The following is an 18,037-nucleotide window of genomic DNA, read 5'->3' as shown; positions in this document are numbered from 1 at the left end:
CGCCGCACGGTACACCAATCGTTGCCGCCGCCGCACCGACGCGCATCGTCGTCGTCGAGCACACGCGCGCGCACTCGCACGTAAGGCACGTAAATAGTCCCGCATACACGCGTGCGCGCACACGCACAATCATCCGTAACCGTACGAACGATCGTCGCTTCCGTCCGTATGTTTCGCTACTGCTGTTGCCGCCGTTAGTGGTGACGTATTGTCCAGCGGACGGTGTGTGTGGTGCGTGTGCCGCCGTCGTCGTCCCGGATTCCGTGTTCTGACCGCGAAAAAAACATCCCGTCGTCGTCCGTGACCCAAACACACCCGCGCCAACGCGCCCGCCGCTGCATTTCCGATCGCGTCAGCCGCCGTCGCCGCTGTTGCGGATTGTTACTCGAGGGCAATGGCCGGCAACATGGGAATGGAACAGTTGATACCGATCGTGAACAAGCTGCAAGATGCATTCACCCAGCTGGGTGTGCACATGCAGCTAGACCTGCCCCAGATCGCCGTGGTCGGTGGTCAGAGCGCGGGCAAGAGCTCCGTGCTGGAGAACTTTGTCGGAAGGTAATTGGCGCAACGTAGAGCTACGTCAAGGAATAGATTAATCTGACTTGCGGCTACATGGCCTGCGTACCGGGTTAACATGCTTACCGTCTGGGGTTGTCATCATTCTTATCGGTACTGATATTCGATGCAGTCCCAAAAAAAACCTGGCCGTTGGTCGTAAGGTCCGACCGGTATCCTTTCCAATACTGGTCATTAACCCTGATTCGTTCGCAACAGTTCGACTTAATATTTACTCTCAACATGATTCTTGGGAAATTTGATTTGTTTAAATTTTCTAAAACTGCAGCCGATAGTTTTTACTTTTATACTGTTCATTTTGTCACAAGCCTATCTTTATCTGTAATTATAATGGTTAAGAGGACCGACATACTATTACGTTAGGATCAAAGCAGATACTATTAGTTTCATAAGCTATTATTGTTTTATCATTCTAATGCTTGGTGGTATAAATTATCAATCTATACATTGTTCATGTTATAAGACTTGTGTAATTTTATTTAAATTAGATGGATGCATAGCATTTGACAGTTCTTTTGTAACTATTAGTAATTTGTTAGTTATGTATTTCATTCGTTTTCATGAAACATATACATAAAAGATTTACTCAAATATCTAAATAATGATCATCTCGTTACTGTATATTTAAAAATCTATTCAATAAATATTTTGAAGTTCAGTTATTGAACTTAATCAGATTCTTTTTTATTTGTATAAGTGAATCCTTTTATTAAACAAATTAATGTGTACTTACAAGGTGCATATCTACAATTAGTACAATTTTGTTGTTGGCAATACCTAATTTACAGATTCTGATTGTAAACTAGTTCTATTCCATATCATTTAAAATTAAATGGTCAAGTGGTTATATACCAAAGAGGAGTAGCTTATCAAAACAATTATTAAACACTTGGGTACTAATTATTAAAATGTATTTTAGTTTTAACTTAATGGCCAATGGCAAGTATTAAATTAGATAATAATGATTTTTTAAAGATAATATTGAAATATTGAATCTTTTAGTGATATTGGGTTTAAGCTTATAGCTTATAAACTTTTAGTAAATTACTGTTATATACCTATAACTTAAATTGTAATTAATTTTTATTCTTATAATCTTGAAATTTTTAGAGGAAAATTAATAAAATGTCTGTTATTGTATTTTATTGATTACCTATACACTTTCATTTTACATAAAAAATGTTACTTAACATTTTTTTTTTAAATTGGTTGCATATGTTTTAAATATAAAATACACAAAAGTTTAAAAATTATTTACAATAGTCATTCTATTAGGTATATATTATGAATTAGTATCATTTTCTTTTGTGTAAAAATTGTTGCCGAACCAATTGTAATTTACTTAAAAATGCATCTTACGTTAGTTGAATATTTTTAACAAAGGTCTCATTATAATTTCACTTTGAACACATGATTAGTTTATTACATTTGTTGCAAAGTTAAATATATTTTTTGAGACTATTGGAATTGTTATGATATAATGGCTGTACATTTTTTTATGTAAATGTATTCCAAATAAATAATTTGGTGATTTTTTTACTGTCTATAAATTTATCACCATATATATTAAATAAATATATTTTTTCCTCTCACCACCTCACCAGAAGTGACTGTTTTACTCCTAAAAGAGAAATCTGACAATATAACTTAATATATCTAGAAATGTTGATCATGTATTATTTTATCAGTTAATACTAGAATTCATTTTTATTAAAGTATAACTTATTAGACTAATTTGAATAATCTTTTTTTAAGTAATTACACTATATATGAGAACTTCAAACATATACAAAGACAATCGTAAAAATCATCCATTAATTTTATTTATTATAGTCAACACTTGTGCAGTATGTACTATGTTTAAATATTGTTCAGTTGACATTATTTTTCTTTATATTTTCAATTACATTATATTTTTTATCTTAAATTATCTTTTAGAAAAAAATACTAGTTTTTACAATTAGAATCATGTTCTGGATCATGTGTACTAAATATGTTTTGGATATATGTCATTTAAATTCTATGTACCTAATGTTTTGCTTTTCATATTTGTTTTAATAATTTAGTAATTATATATACTGATTTATTGGAATATTGAATGGAATTCTGAAGCAATTATTATTTTAAATAATTTTTTTTATATGGGATCAAATTAAACAATATTAAAGTTGTATTGAATTTCTTCTGTTTTTTTTTATGTATGATTGGCCATTAATTTTATTACCTTAGTTATTTAATTAATATAAAATTATTGAAATTATTAATTGAGTGCCCAACATTGTCTTATTGATAAATAATTAGAGTGTTTGTTGTATAGCAATGCTGGACTAATTCTAAAAGAAGGAACATTATTATATTCAATTTGTTAGGTACAATTACCTCAATTTTCTGTTTTTTTATTTCATTTAAGTAATTTTGATTAGATTGTATAATTATTTATTTAAATTAGATATTATCTTTAAAACTCATCCCTTAATCTTTTAGAACTAATTTTTTTTATTGTCTTCTTCTATGGTTGTTGAAATTACTTTCAGATACTGATATCAAATGATGAAACTAATTGATATGTATTTTATTCAAATCTTGATAGGGAAAAATTAGAAATCAAGAAATTTCAAATCAATTGAAATACTTATAAATTACCAAAAACTGTGTAAAATATAATTGTAGTAAAAATTAACATTAATTATGTTAATTATTTTTTTTTAGGGATTTTCTTCCAAGAGGTTCAGGAATTGTAACTCGTCGACCTCTCATTCTTCAATTAATAAATAGCAATTTAGGTAAGTTGAATTTAGTATGTATATTTATTATAAATAACAATTCCTTACAAATGTATTTAAATTTACTTATATATATATATATATATATATATATATATATAGTAAGTATACAATTTGGGCATTTTATACATTGTCCGGACAGTATATAAAATGCTCTTCGTATATTGGACAATATAGATAACAGTTGATATGATTTAATGAAATATGATAAATCAATGAATAATGACATGTATTTATAATATTGATTAATTTATCTCAGTAGATATAATTGATTGCACCACCAATCCTTTCTTGGCTGTGCTTCCTTTTCTTTTACATGATTCGCAACTATTTAAGTATAGCATAATCATATCTCTGGTGATGTTTTTATATTTTGTATTTATCTCGTGTTCCATCCTGTTTCGTCCACCATGTCTAATCGATAAATGAACCTTATGTATAACATCAAATAACTCTTCATTATGTACATAATATTTAATTTCATTGTTTTCAGATACTGGAACAATTAACTTGTTAACATCAGAAACTTTTAACACGTCATATTTTTTTAAAAGTTTATAATCATTTGGTTCCTTTTTCTTTAAATTGTTTTTTAATTGATTTTTATGTAAAATTAATTGATCATATTTTAACTTGGTAAAAATTAAGAATTTGAACCTTTTTTTTTAAAAAAATTCTTTAAATCTTCATTAAATTTTTCCATATTCGAATAAGTAGTTAGGTATGCACTGAATGAATTAACCTGCACTATACAAACGATTCACAGTTACCAAATACTTCATTTTTGAAAATAGGTAAAAGGCTGACTGCACAATAATCACTACAACTTCATATAATATAACTTATAAATTAGTAAATATAGTAATAATATATTATGTCACATACAAGCGTATAATATATGGACAAGTAGACATCCCCATTGTAAAAATACGATAAGAACAAACTAGTTACAAATAATATTTTTTAGATAATAATTTGACTTTATTTTAACTATGTTTTACGATTTATCATATTTCATTAAATCATATCATCCGTTATCTATATTGCCCAATATACGAAGGGCATTTTATATACTGTCCGGACAATGTATAAAATGTCCAAATTGTATACCTTTTCCGTAATATAAATATATAGTTTATATTTAAATAACATAAAATGTACAGAATTTATTTATTTGGGATGAAAGTAACTTGGATTAAAATTATTTTTTGAATGTATTTATCGTTAAACTTAAATTTAAAATTAATGTATTTTACAATTTTATGATAAGAAGTTGTGAAGAGTAAGCTATAGGAGAAATAGAATATTTGTTATACCTAAACTATTATATGGAATTTAAAATATTGTGCTTTTAATTTTTATATTATTTTATTTTAATTAATTGCATATACATAGGTGAATAGAAATTATTAGGATATGGTGACCTTTATATATACCATTTAACTCCTATGATTACTGCATCCCACATGACAAAATCATTTATTTTCAACATCATTAATAAAAACAATTATATTCATTTATAACCTTTATTGTCTTGTTAAAGAAAATTTTTTGTCATCAGTTATTATATGAATTAAAAATGATTTTTCGGGTGTACTGATGTACTAAAATTATTGTAATTTGCATCTAATATAAAATGTATTGTATTAAGGTGAAAAATTATTTTAAAATATTTATTTTGTGTTTATTGAAGTGATATTTTAAGACATTTATGTATGTACCAAAATAATTTTGATATAAAATTTAAAATTTTTAACTAAGTTTCTTAATCAATTTTCCTAAAATTGTTTCATAGTCTGATCAGCCCTTTTGCCTCATTCAGTCTTAAAGTTTATTAAATTCAACAAATATACAGGATGGCGGAGTAAAAACGACTGCATTTGAGATAAGCGTAGCTTTGGGAAGAGATTTGGCACAACATTACTGAACATCTTTTATACAATATTTTTTTTATTGTGTAGTACATGATGAAAAGTTTCATTATCCTTATAAAATAATGCTTGTTTAGAAGATCTTTCCTTATGACAATCTTTTATGTGAAAATTTAGTGTGTGCATGTAATACATTTTACAGAACCAATATTTATTATTTATAATATCTGACAAGAATCATTTCCACTTACATGGTTATGTCAATAAACAAAATTGCAGGTATTGGGCATAAGGTAACTCAATATAATTTCAGCAACATGTTGTTCTCTTCATAGTGAATAAGTAATGGTTTAGTATGCATTGTCAAAAGTTGCAATAATTGGACCTTATTTTTTTGAAAATGATAGAGAGGACATGCAGTGGTAGTGAATTCTGAACTATGATCTAAGAATTTTTCATCTTTCATTTAGAGGAAAATAAAATAGATAATAAAAACGTCTGGTTCCAACAAGATAGTGCCACAATATACGTGGTGAAAATTTCAATGGATTTTTTTAAACGTTCAAATTTTTCCAGAGGTCTGGTGTCTTGAATGGTGACATTTCATGGCCACCTTCCTCGCTTGTTTTTGTTCCCTACAACTTCTTCCTGTGTGGCTATTTGAAATTTATGTTAACAAATCATGAATCCTTTATAAGATTCAATTAGAAGTAAATTTGAATAAATTACAGTGGAAATGTTGGAAAAAGTGATGAGAAACCTTGATGAGCGTCTCCAAGAATGCATTTCTATGTATGGCCACTAATTGTTATTTAGTTTCAAACATAAGTTTTTTTTATGTTTAATATAAACTTCCCAAAATTTGCAACTTATTTTTTTTTTACCCCTCTTTAAAATTGTGGGGTCAATTTCGAATGTGATTGTTTTTGCTCCGCAACTCTATTATTTTACTAATTAAGTAATTTGCTTTGAACTTATCATGTAATGCAGTGGTGCCCAACCCTCGGCCTGCGGGCCACATGTGGCCCACGAAGGTATTCTATGTGGCCCACAAAGGTATTCTATGTGGCCCATTACAAATTTTCTAAAATAAAAAATTTTTTTAAAAATGTATGAAAAAATTTTTAAATTATTTATTTTCAAATATTATTTTTATTTAAATTTATGAATTCGTTAAAATAATTATTCCAAAAAATACAATTATGTATACCTCAATTCATAATCTTTTCAATACACAATAAAAGATAAGAAAACTAGTCCAATATATAAGATTATTTTTGTACTCTTTTACTTTGTGGCCCCCTTGAAGATAATTGTTTACCAAAGTGGCCCGCCAAAGGAAAAAAGGTTGGGCATCACTGATATAATGTATTAAATGTATCATGCAATAATGTATTAATCGTATAATAAATTTCTCATAATTTTGTTGTAATTTTTATAGAATATGGAGAATTTCTTCATTGCAAAGGAAAAAAGTTTTCAGATTTTGATGAAATTAGACGTGAAATAGAAGCTGAAACTGACCGTATGACTGGCTCCAATAAAGGAATATCTAATATACCTATCAACTTGAGGGTCTATTCTCCTAATGGTAAATAAGCCTATTTACATATTATACATCTATATAATTTATATTTTAATCATCCATGAAAAAAAAAAAAAATTTAATTTATTAAATTTAGTTGAATAGGTAATAAAGTTATATGTTAGGTATTTTTGTACAAATAACAATACATTATATAGTTAATGTTATTTAATAGGTATTCTAAATATACAATAAAAAAAACAAATTTTAACAAAATTGTATTTGTTATTATTTTATTAAAATACTCTTTGTATTATTTTTACTTAATTACTTAACATTAATTTTAATTTCAATACATTTTTAATGTACCTGCATTAATAAAAATTTTTTAAAAAAAAGCAACTCTGTAATTATATATTGTACAAATTACATTTTTTGTTATATTCTATAATTTTGAAATTACAATTGCATTGCTTTATTAAAATCGTACCATTTTATTATGGTTATTATTAATGAAATATGTAAACAGTTTTAAACATCACATTGATCGACTTGCCTGGCTTGACAAAAGTACCAGTGGGTGATCAACCAGTTGATATTGAACAACAAATCAAAGAAATGCTGTTCCAATTTATCACAAAAGAAACATGTCTTATATTAGCTGTTACTCCAGCTAATACAGATTTGGCCACTTCAGATGCTTTACAAATTTCAAAACAAGTTGACCCAGACGGTAAACGTTAATCGGCCAGTAGTCTGCTCGCCAACTTTGCACCAAGTTATGCTATTAGTTTTTATTAGTTTTCCTTAGAATTCTATACTGCTTCAGAGTTTTTGTTTTATTACCATCTTACCATTTTACTTACCAACCTAATGATTTAATTATGAATGAGAACTAAAAAAAATGTACAGAAATAATCATTAATATTTTAAATCAAGCAGGAAAAATTTATAGTCTAGGCTACAAAGTTATAAATTAAATATTTTTCTACATGGAAGTTTTATTGGTGGCCGTTGTGTAGTTTTTCTAGTATTATTTTCCAGTGTTGAACCTGACCCTTGTTGATTTGCCTGGTATGACCAAAGTGCCTGTTGGTGACCAGCCTCCCGACATAGAGCAACAAATAAGATCGATGTTATTCACTTTTGTTAAACGAGATAATTGCTTAATTTTGGCTGTAACACCAGCTAACCAAGATTTGGCCAATAGTGACGCATTAAAAATTTCTAAAGAAGTTGACCCCGAAGGTAAGAAAATGTTTCCATCCATACTTTGTGTATTAACAAAGTATTTAAAACTATCAATACATATTAAACCGATATATTTGGTATTCAAATAATATTTATAAAGAAATTATGAACAGCATACCACTATAAGCTCATACCTAGCTAAAATATTAATTTTAAATAATCTAACTTATTTCATGATATTCCTAAATTGGTGTTATTAATTCCAGTTGTATATGTATACTCTTATCAGGTTAAAAACTTGGTTTTATGAAGTATTGGATTTATAATTTAACATAAATTAAAGATCTTACATATTTTCTTAAGAACATAGTTCAAGACTTATAATTATCAGTATTTTGAAATAGAAACTATCATTCATTTTTTGATTGATTTTATGTTTTTATAAAAAACTGTTTTATTTATTTTACTAATTGATTTTTAAGTCTTATCTTTATGTAGTATTCTACAAAGTCAATTAGAAATTTACTATAGTGAAACTATGCATGTTATGTATAAAATAATGGAAAACTATAGTGATAATAATAGATTTAATGAATATTATTTTCATTTTCTGTAAATAATTGTTTTCATTTCACTTATTATTTGATTATTTTTTAAATTTTTTTAAATTTTTTATTTAATTATTTATTATTATTGCAAAAAAAAAACCATTTATTTTCATACCTATAAAGCATGTTCAATATTTTTGTAAAAAATTTGGTATTGTTTTGATGTTTGTTATTTGCACTTATGTTTTCTCCCTGAAGTTTTTATATTTTATTGAAATGTACAACATAAATTTATAATATTTGATATTTAGGTATGCGAACTATTGGGGTAATAACAAAATTAGATTTGATGGATGAAGGAACTGATGCTAGAGATGTATTAGAAAATAAGCTTTTACCTTTGAGACGTGGTTATATTGGTGTGGTCAACCGGAGTCAAAAAGATATTGATGGCCGTAAAGATATTAAAGCTGCTTTAGCTGCAGAAAGAAAATTCTTCTTGGGGTTGGTTAAATACTTGTATTCAGTTTAAGTTCTAAGTAGTTAATGTGTTATATTATTGTTTAGACATCCATCATATAGACACATGGCTGATAGACTTGGTACACCATATTTACAGAGAGTTTTGAACCAACAGTTAACAAATCATATTAGAGACACATTACCGGGTCTTAGAGATAAATTACAAGTATATTTTGTTATAAATCGTAAAGCTCACAATTGTTCATAATTTAATTATTTTTAGAAACAATTACTTGCATTAGAAAAGGATGTAGAACAGTTTAAATATTTTAGACCAGATGATCCAGCTATTAAAACAAAAGCAATGTTACAGTAAGAAATGTTAAACCATAATTCAATATTTTATGAAAATACTACTATTTGTTATTATTTTGATTAATTCAGAATGATACAACAACTTCAATCTGATTTTGAACGCACAATTGAAGGTTCCGGTTCTGCTCAGATAAACACCAATGAACTATCTGGAGGTGCTAAAATCAATCGTTTATTCCATGAACGTTTTCCATTTGAAATTGTCAAAATGGAAATTGATGAAAAAGAACTAAGAAGAGAAATAGCATTTGCCATTAGAAATATTCATGGTATGTAATTTATTAAAGAATATTATTCACAGTTTAAATATTACTTTAATTTATAGGTATTCGAGTTGGTTTGTTTACACCTGATATGGCATTTGAAGCTATTGTAAAAAAACAAATTGCCAGATTGAAAGAACCATCTTTGAAATGTACTGATCTTGTTGTCAATGAACTATCTAATGTGGTTAGAATTTGTACTGATAAGGTATTAACATAATTGTTATTAGTTATAATTTTTTGTTGGTTAACATATGATAAATTATTGAATCATATATTATATAGATGTCTCGGTATCCACGTTTGAGAGAAGAAACGGAACGTATTATTACATCATATATCCGTAATAGAGAACAATTGTGTAAAGAACAATTAATTCTTTTGGTTGAATGTGAATTAGCCTATATGAATACGAACCATGAAGATTTTATTGGATTTGCTAAGTATATATAATGATTGTATTTAATATTATTAATTGAATTATTTATTATAAATTATAATATTTTTACATAGTGCACAACAATCATCTGATAATTCAAACAAAACTCACAAGCTTGGAAACCAGGTGATTCGTAAAGGTTGGATGTGTATACATAATTTGGGCATCATGAAAGGTGGATCTAGAGATTATTGGTTTGTGTTGATGTCTGAAAATATTTCATGGTTCAAAGATGAAGAGGTACAAATATTAATTTATTATGTTTTTGAACTATTGTTTTATGATTTTTATTTTTAGGAAAGAGAAAAAAAATATATGTTACCACTGGATGGGTTGAAAATTAAAGACGTCGAACAAGGTTTTATGTCTCGTCGTCATACATTTGCATTGTTTAATCCAGAAGGTCGTAATGTTTACAAGGTGAATTTTGAATTTAATTATATATAAGTAATAAGCCTACTCTCCACTGGTTTTTTTAATTTTAAATTAAAATAATAATTATTACTTCAACTACAAATATAAAATTAACTTTTAATTGGTTTGAACACTATAGTGGTTATATTATATGTGTAATAATAATAAAATAGCTTATTTAAATTTTTTATTTTGTTATCAATGGTATCAGTGGAGAATTGGTTTATAACATTTTTTTAATTACATAAATATATTTTTTAGGACTACAAACAGCTTGAATTGAGTTGTGAGACCCAAGACGATGTAGATTCTTGGAAAGCATCATTTTTACGTGCCGGTGTTTATCCAGAAAAGTCGTCAGATGTTTCTAATAGTGATGAGGTAAATTTAAATTGTATATTATTTTAATTGAATTTTAATAATTATGTATTTATTCTTAATTTTAATTTTGCTTTTCTTTTTTTTTCCTTTCGATCAGGATGGTCGTGAGGTTAGTTACATTTAAATCATTAATATTATTTTTAATTTTAAGTTCCATTGAATATGATATTAAATTGAGCTTTTATAATTATAGAGTAGTACAGAATCAACTACTTCGATGGATCCTGTTTTGGAAAGACAAGTGGAAACTATTAGAAATTTAGTTGATTCATATATGAAAATTGTAACAAAATCATGTCGTGATCTAGTCCCTAAAATTATTATGCATTTGATTATTAACAATTCAAAAGATTTTATTAATGGAGAACTATTGGCTCATCTATATGCTTCTGGTGATCAGGTAATAATATTTTTATTTTTATGGTGATAGTTCTGCCTTTTTTTATCATTTATAGTTAATATGAAGTGTTTGTCTTTAAATTAATTTGTTAATTGTTGATTGTTTTTTCCCATAATTCTTTAATATTAGTATATAAGCATTATGTGTATAAGATCATCTAAAATGTATTATTAACCTCATCTTTCATGGCTATAAGTTTTTATGCATTTATTCATCAATATTTGGTAATAAATAATTTTTTTAAAGGTTCAACTTTCTTAGATTTTTCAAATTATTCAAATTAAATTAATATTTTTATAATTTATTAAATGTTTAATAATTTATTTTAATTTTAATTTTAATTTATTTTTTTTTTTAATTCAATTATTAAATTAAAAATTAAATTAAATTATAAATTATTAAAAATTAAAATCTAAAAATAAAGAAATTATTATATAAATAATTAAATTAAGTTGTATTATTTTACATGAAAACTTATTTTTATATTAAAGTCAATATTTATAATATGGTTTAGGATGTTAAAAATATTATGTTTTAATGTTTGGAGATATTCCCATGTATAATATATAACAGTATTTTAATAATTTATTTATATTATTGTAAAATTTTAAACTAACATTTTTAACTCTAGTCTCAAATGATGGAAGAAAGTGCAGAAGAAGCTGTAAAACGTGAGGAAATGATGCGTATGTACCAAGCATGTAAAGAAGCATTAAGAATTATTGGTGATGTATCAATGGCAACTGTAACCACACCTGTTCCACCTCCAGTCAAAAATGATTGGCTAGCATCTAGTCTTGACAATCCAAGGTAATTTAGTTATAAATATTTCATCATTTTAGTTTTGATTGTGTTTATTTACAAAGGTTGTCTCCACCAAGTCCTGGTGGTGCTGGACGTAGAGGAGTACCTTCTAACCCCACACCTGCAAATGCTGCCTCAAGAGCACCTCCTCCACCTCCAGCATCAGGAAGACCAGCTCCAGCTATACCCAATAGACCTGGACCCGAGCAAGGACGACAACCCCCTGCTCCACCTGGCAGACCTGGTGGCCAGGGACTTCCTCCACCTTTAATTCCTTCGTAAGTGAATTTGAGAATTTTATTGCTTTAAATTTTTTTTATAAAGCTCATCGTAATTCTCTTAAATTAACTTTAAAATTTAGTTTTGTTAACAATGAATTTCTTACAATTGGTAATTAATTAGTGCGTAGCTATACTAGCTTAACTAACAATATTAGCTGGTTAGCTATGTACTTAATGATAGTACTCACTAACATGTAGTTAGTTTGAGTTACTAACATTAGTGTTAAAGGCAGCAACGGCGACGGTGTGGTTTTTTTTACATTTCAGACGCCGTTGAAATATATTGTCGAGCATGTCATCAGTGGCTGATTTAATCTGCAACTTCATTAATAATAATCACTATATTCATAACGAACTAACCTATACTCATAATTTGAAGCCCGAGTAAGCTAAATTTGGTCCATTGTTTTTATTAATTCTTTAATTAATTTGAGTGATTAATATTAATAATAATATTAGTAATTTTATTATTTATTTGTTAACAAATATATATATATATATATATTATAAATTTGTTTTGTATTCGATATGTTGGTTAATCTCATTGTATAGGTTTAGCTTATCCATTTAATTAGGGATTTAGATTTTAATAACTTAGGTATGTTATCTAATTATTGTTAAACAATTCACTATTTGTAAACGTTGTTAAGTAATAATTATAATTATTTATTTATCCTATATTAGGAATTTACTCAGTCACCTTTTAATAATAACTATTGGTAGTGATTGTGGAATAAGTATTATAAGATAATTATTTTTAGGTATATTGTCTTCATATTTTATTTTTATTTTTTAGCTCATATTTAACAAAATGTCAGATCATGTAAATCATTATTTTTAAAACCGTTTAAGAAGTCATATAAATTTCTGGCTGTTGATCTTGTTAGTGTTAAGTTCATAATTATAAATATCTAGTTGCATAGTCAAGAAAAAGTTTATCAAATAATATCTATTAGTTTTCTTTTATATTAAAGTTATTTATGAATGGTTCATTCATCATATTTTGAAAATAAATTGATTTCTGTAACTAATTTTAAATATTTTATTCTTAAATTTGTTTAACTGCGTTGAATTTGTTTATTATTCTAATATAAAATATTTTTATTATGATTTTATAATTTGTTTATATCATTATATAAACAGGATCTAAATAATAACTATGGGTTTTTTTTATATTCGTGATAATATTTTTGTTTTTATTATAAGTATTTTTAATTAGATTTTTAATTAAAATGTATATATTTATGAATGTATGGATTAAAAATTTTCTTGGCTATGTATTAGACTAAATACTAAAATATTTATCGATTAAAGACTAGAAAATTTTCTATTTTCTATTAAAAGATGTAGTTATAAATAAAAGCACTTATTTTAATGTTATTAAATACTGCATATTATTTAAATGCTTATGATGCAATGTATATACATTTATATTTATATGATATATGAGTATATATATTATTATAATAAAAAAATATGAAAACAAATGCTTTTGCTGGTATTGGTGTCAGTTTTGAATTAATTTATTAATGTTAATAGTGATGGGTTTTTGGTACAAATAGATTGTTGATATTTATTTAATAATTGTATTTTATCTTATAAAAATAATTATTTAGACTAGTTTAAGAAATGTCTGTTATTTAAAAATATGGCTATGCATGTGTTATATACTCATATTATTATGATGGTATGGCGATAATAGGCGAGGAACGATGCCACAAATTCCGCAACGTGTACAGCAAGCGGTCGGCCAAGCTGTTGCGCAAGTAGCTGTCAATGAGCTTACCAACGCTTTTGCCAACCGTTTCAAATAAGCTGTATATCTCACTTACTAGCATGGTGAGTTGAGTTCAATATTCATGTTAAATTTAAAGTGTTTTTGATTAAATGAATTTTCATTTGTTTTAAAATGTTAATTTGATATTAGCTAATTAAAGACATTGGTCTCAATGTTGTATTATTCCTGTTTAATAATTAAATTTATAAAAATAATTGACTTATAGCATAGTTCTAATCTAAGTGTAATGTAATAACTTCCATGAAAATTCAAAATTGTTAAGAATTATTGAAGCTTATTTTTTATTATTTTATGCAATTATGCCAATTTATTAATTGGTTTATACAACCTGTTAATTTACTCTTGGGATTTATTTTCGAAAGTGAAAATAAACAAGTGAAAAGCATATAATCAGAGGCCATTTTTTAATTTATGAGTTCACTAAGAAAGTAAATGTATACAAATATGTTTTTGATTCTTTAATTTCAGCACGTGGTGAAATTTTCTAGACTTGATTTATCTTCTATTTAAGAAGCAAGCGAATGTCCAAAAAACGAGACAAAACATTTTGTTTAAAAATTATTTAAGTGTAATTTATGATAGTTTTTGTTATCTTATCCTATTAGGCCAACTTAAAATGTTTAAATCATAGTCTAGATATGATGTACGTATAAAATGTGATTATTAGTTATTAATTAAGTGTTAAACACATAAAATCATTTTTTTCGTTATGTACATAAAACATTATATTACTGAAGACCTCGTTATTTGAAAAAATGTTTAAGACAAAGAGGTCCTGTTATTGTTATAATAATTTATTATCATTCCATTTATTATATTTATTTATTTAACTTTAAGTGCATATAGGGGTTTTGTTTTATTTTTATTTTTACATGAATCCCTATAAACAATCACATTCAAAGTATGTAATATGTATCCAATTATTTTAATTATTACACGGCATTTATTTTTATAAAGTCGAAAGGTTATATTTTTATCATCTGTATACTCAAAAAATGAAGCTATTTATTAATTAATATATTGTTAATTATTTAGTTACCAGAGTTCCTGAAGTTAAATACAGCGACTAGTATAATCATAATAAAAGCAACTTTATATAGTAAAAAAACAATTTTATTCGATAACTTTGATATATTATATTACATTTATTTGTTGATAATATTACTCTTAAACATGGGAAATTAATTATAATATTAAAAATACTTTCAGTTTAAATACATATGATTGTAATTAACTTAAGTTATCCTACCTAATGCATAATTTGGCTTTGCACCACTGAATCCATCATACATATGTATAATTATGAAGAGAACAATGATTGGATAATTTTTAAAATATTTCACGATAAAAATAATTTTAACAAAACAAACATATTATGTCATCATTATTGAAAACAATTGTTAATTCGTTTCAATTGTATAAGAAAAAAAAACTTGGAAACTTTTTATCTATAATAAGATACCTAATCATTATGTGTATATTGTTACAAATTAGGAGTTTTCTAGATTATTCTAATATACTGTAATAATTGTATTGTTGTTAAGTCAATTACGATTTTTTTTTTTTATGAAATACGACAGAACTAGTTTTTGTGTTCCTAGTCATTGATTGCTTTTTTAAATTAAAAATATCGATAAGTGGTGACTTTTGTAAGTTTGTTGAGCTAAAAATGCGATCGTATCTATCGTCAAGCGCCGTTCACTCGTCGGGTACCCAATTTGATTGATTTTTTTTCTTGTTCTCGACGGATACGGTTCGTGTCATGATGAATGTCAGTGTTTCAATTTTCAAGGGTTGAAGACGACGACCGTCGTTAAATTCGAGAAAAATAAGACTTACATTTCAATGGTCTTTTAGTACTCAACCATTTTACTACCAATTTACCGGCGTTAGTATTACAGCTCTTCTGCGCCTCGACTATTATATCGTTGATACTCTTTATCACGTGTTTTATATGATGATATTTTGTACACCATATAGGCGCGTGAACCGCGTTCCAGATGGAGAGACCGCGTTTTAGCTCCAACTTGGATGATCGCTTTTATTAATTATGTAATAATAACGTATATATGCTCATTAAATATTAACCAATTACTACCATCGATTTAAATATGATAATAATAAATAATAATAATAATAATAATAATAATAATTGTTATCTCTGAATATTACGGAGACACTCTGAAAAAATGTACTTTAGATGAACTGTCGGATTGTAGCAATAATAAAAAAGTTATACAATTGTATGTTATAATTTATATTATAAAAAAAAAATGTACCTAGCGTAAAAATGTATTAATCAAGCACAGAAAACAGAGAAAGGCTTTTTTATTCACCGATTATTGTGAATATATTTTAACAATTGAATAAATATACGATATCGTTATTCAAAAAAAAAAAAACATGAACTTGTGTCGATTTTTTTTCAAAAGGATTCTTGTGTACTTCTCTTATACCTATCTGTACTTTCTTTTTAGTTATTATTATTTTTTATTATTTTGGTGTTAATAATAATCCTGGGTTTTCGTTGTATAGCACAAATATGACTACACTAACACCATCAGTTGCTTAATTGAAGAAATTAACCTTGGGAAGGGGTGGCAAATAACTCCCTTGCCTTTTCTTGAATATATATAGGTCATTATAATTCTTGATGTTTTATATTTTTACAATCCTCAGCTTTTAGTATCAAAGGAAACCATTGTATAAGTGAAATTAATTATTGATTATTGTCAATTAATAATATTATTAATAATTTTTTGGTTTTTTTAAAATACTATTTATAACCGTAAAAAATTAATAGCTTCTCCCGTTTTTCTCCCTACTACATGGCGCTACTGATAACATTAATTTTTATTTAGCTTTTTGCATGTTACTTAATATTAAGTATATCGTGTACGCTTTGAGGTGGTAGTTATACATTTCCAATGTTTTTATAATTTTTCTTATTATTTTTGTTTATTTATATTTTTGTGTGTTTTGTGTTTCATAATTACAATTTTTTTTTTTTTTTAGGCGACCTGTTAATTTAGTAGCCGCTCCGCGTATGCAAAACCGACTGCACTTTCAACGCAATTAATTATTTATTGATTCCTTGGCTATCCGTTGAGTTACCACGTGTGTACGCCTACTGTTATTGTTTTTTTTTGACGAGTTTGTTTTCCTGCACGTTGTATGGCCACTATTATTATCATTATTACTGTCGCTAAAGGGGTACGACGTCGCCGCCGGAAAACAGAAAACGAACCAATCAAATCGTATTTCCCATTTTCGGTTCCTATATATTATATATATATATATATATATACATACGTATCACATGTATGTACTTGTATGCATATACACATAATTATTGATGTTCATTAAGTATTTGTATATGTCGTGTACACATTCGGTTTTAATTATTAAATTTATTAAGATTCTAGACGCGTCACTCCTCGTACGGATTCATTATGTATATACCGATGTATACATTAGACGTAATATCCATTCACATGAGACATTTGTGCGCATCTGAAAAGATTTATTCTTTTTTCCATAGTATCGTCTCCCCGATATTATATATTTTGTAAAATATCTATTATTATTATAATATTATTACTATTATTATTATTATTATTATTATTTATCTACTACTATTAATATTATTATTATATTTATGTATATTTTTTTACCGTTTTATTTGGCTTGTTTTTTTTTTTTTTTTTATTTATTTTATTATTATTTTTTATATCTCGAATTCCTAGAGAGAGAGAGAGGGAGTGAGAAGAGAGATAAAAGAGCCCGTGTCCCGTCCGTATGTGGTGGTGTTTGTGATGTTGTTGTTTACCTATATTACACACACGCACACTTGACATTTGATTTACCGTAAAATCTAAAAATATAAACGATTATAAATAACGTATTTCACGCGCGCATGCTAT

At 26.6% G+C, this 18,037-nt stretch overlaps 1 protein-coding gene across 6 annotated transcripts; it reads left to right on the top strand.

The window, feature by feature from the left end:
* LOC112687582 (dynamin) lies at positions 1 to 17,701 on the top strand. Of its 6 annotated transcripts, none has more exons than XM_025560372.1 (19): positions 1 to 558; positions 3,289 to 3,362; positions 6,675 to 6,824; positions 7,288 to 7,491; positions 8,809 to 9,001; positions 9,065 to 9,185; positions 9,243 to 9,331; positions 9,404 to 9,603; positions 9,660 to 9,805; positions 9,883 to 10,040; positions 10,111 to 10,276; positions 10,334 to 10,456; positions 10,712 to 10,831; positions 10,929 to 10,940; positions 11,025 to 11,231; positions 11,863 to 12,041; positions 12,098 to 12,313; positions 14,019 to 14,155; positions 14,583 to 14,639. In XM_025560372.1, exons 1-18 carry the CDS (start codon positions 395 to 397, stop codon positions 14,128 to 14,130), a joined length of 2,634 nt encoding a protein of 877 aa, XP_025416157.1. In that variant the 5' UTR covers positions 1 to 394; the 3' UTR covers positions 14,131 to 14,155; positions 14,583 to 14,639. The 6 variants fall into 6 exon arrangements, with proteins under 6 accessions (XP_025416157.1, XP_025416159.1, XP_025416156.1 ...); XM_025560371.1 differs by lacking the exon at positions 7,288 to 7,491 and adding an exon at positions 7,803 to 8,006 and having other exon boundaries at positions 2 to 558; XM_025560374.1 differs by lacking the exon at positions 10,929 to 10,940.
* The last annotated feature ends 336 nt before the right edge of the window (positions 17,702 to 18,037 follow it).

The sequence above is a fragment of the Sipha flava genome, unplaced genomic scaffold, assembly GCF_003268045.1.
Source record: "Sipha flava isolate LNK unplaced genomic scaffold, YSA_version1 35a_pilon_pilon, whole genome shotgun sequence".
Classification (NCBI taxonomy): Eukaryota; Metazoa; Arthropoda; class Insecta; order Hemiptera; family Aphididae; genus Sipha; species Sipha flava.
The sequence above is the reverse complement of the archived record's forward strand: the minus strand, read 5'-3'. Positions and strand labels throughout refer to the sequence as shown.

What these genes read in the sequence shown, in the direction of transcription:
- LOC112687582 (XM_025560372.1), top strand. Translation starts at nt 395, where the DNA reads ATGGCCGGCAACATGGGAATGGAACAGTTGATACCGATCGTGAACAAG. An exon ending in CTGGAGAACTTTGTCGGAAG is followed by an intron (nt 559 to 3,288) that starts GTAATTGGCGCA and finishes ATTTTTTTTTAG; the next exon opens with GGATTTTCTTCCAAGAGGTT. An exon ending in CCTCCACCTTTAATTCCTTC is followed by an intron (nt 12,314 to 14,018) that starts GTAAGTGAATTT and finishes TGGCGATAATAG; the next exon opens with GCGAGGAACGATGCCACAAA.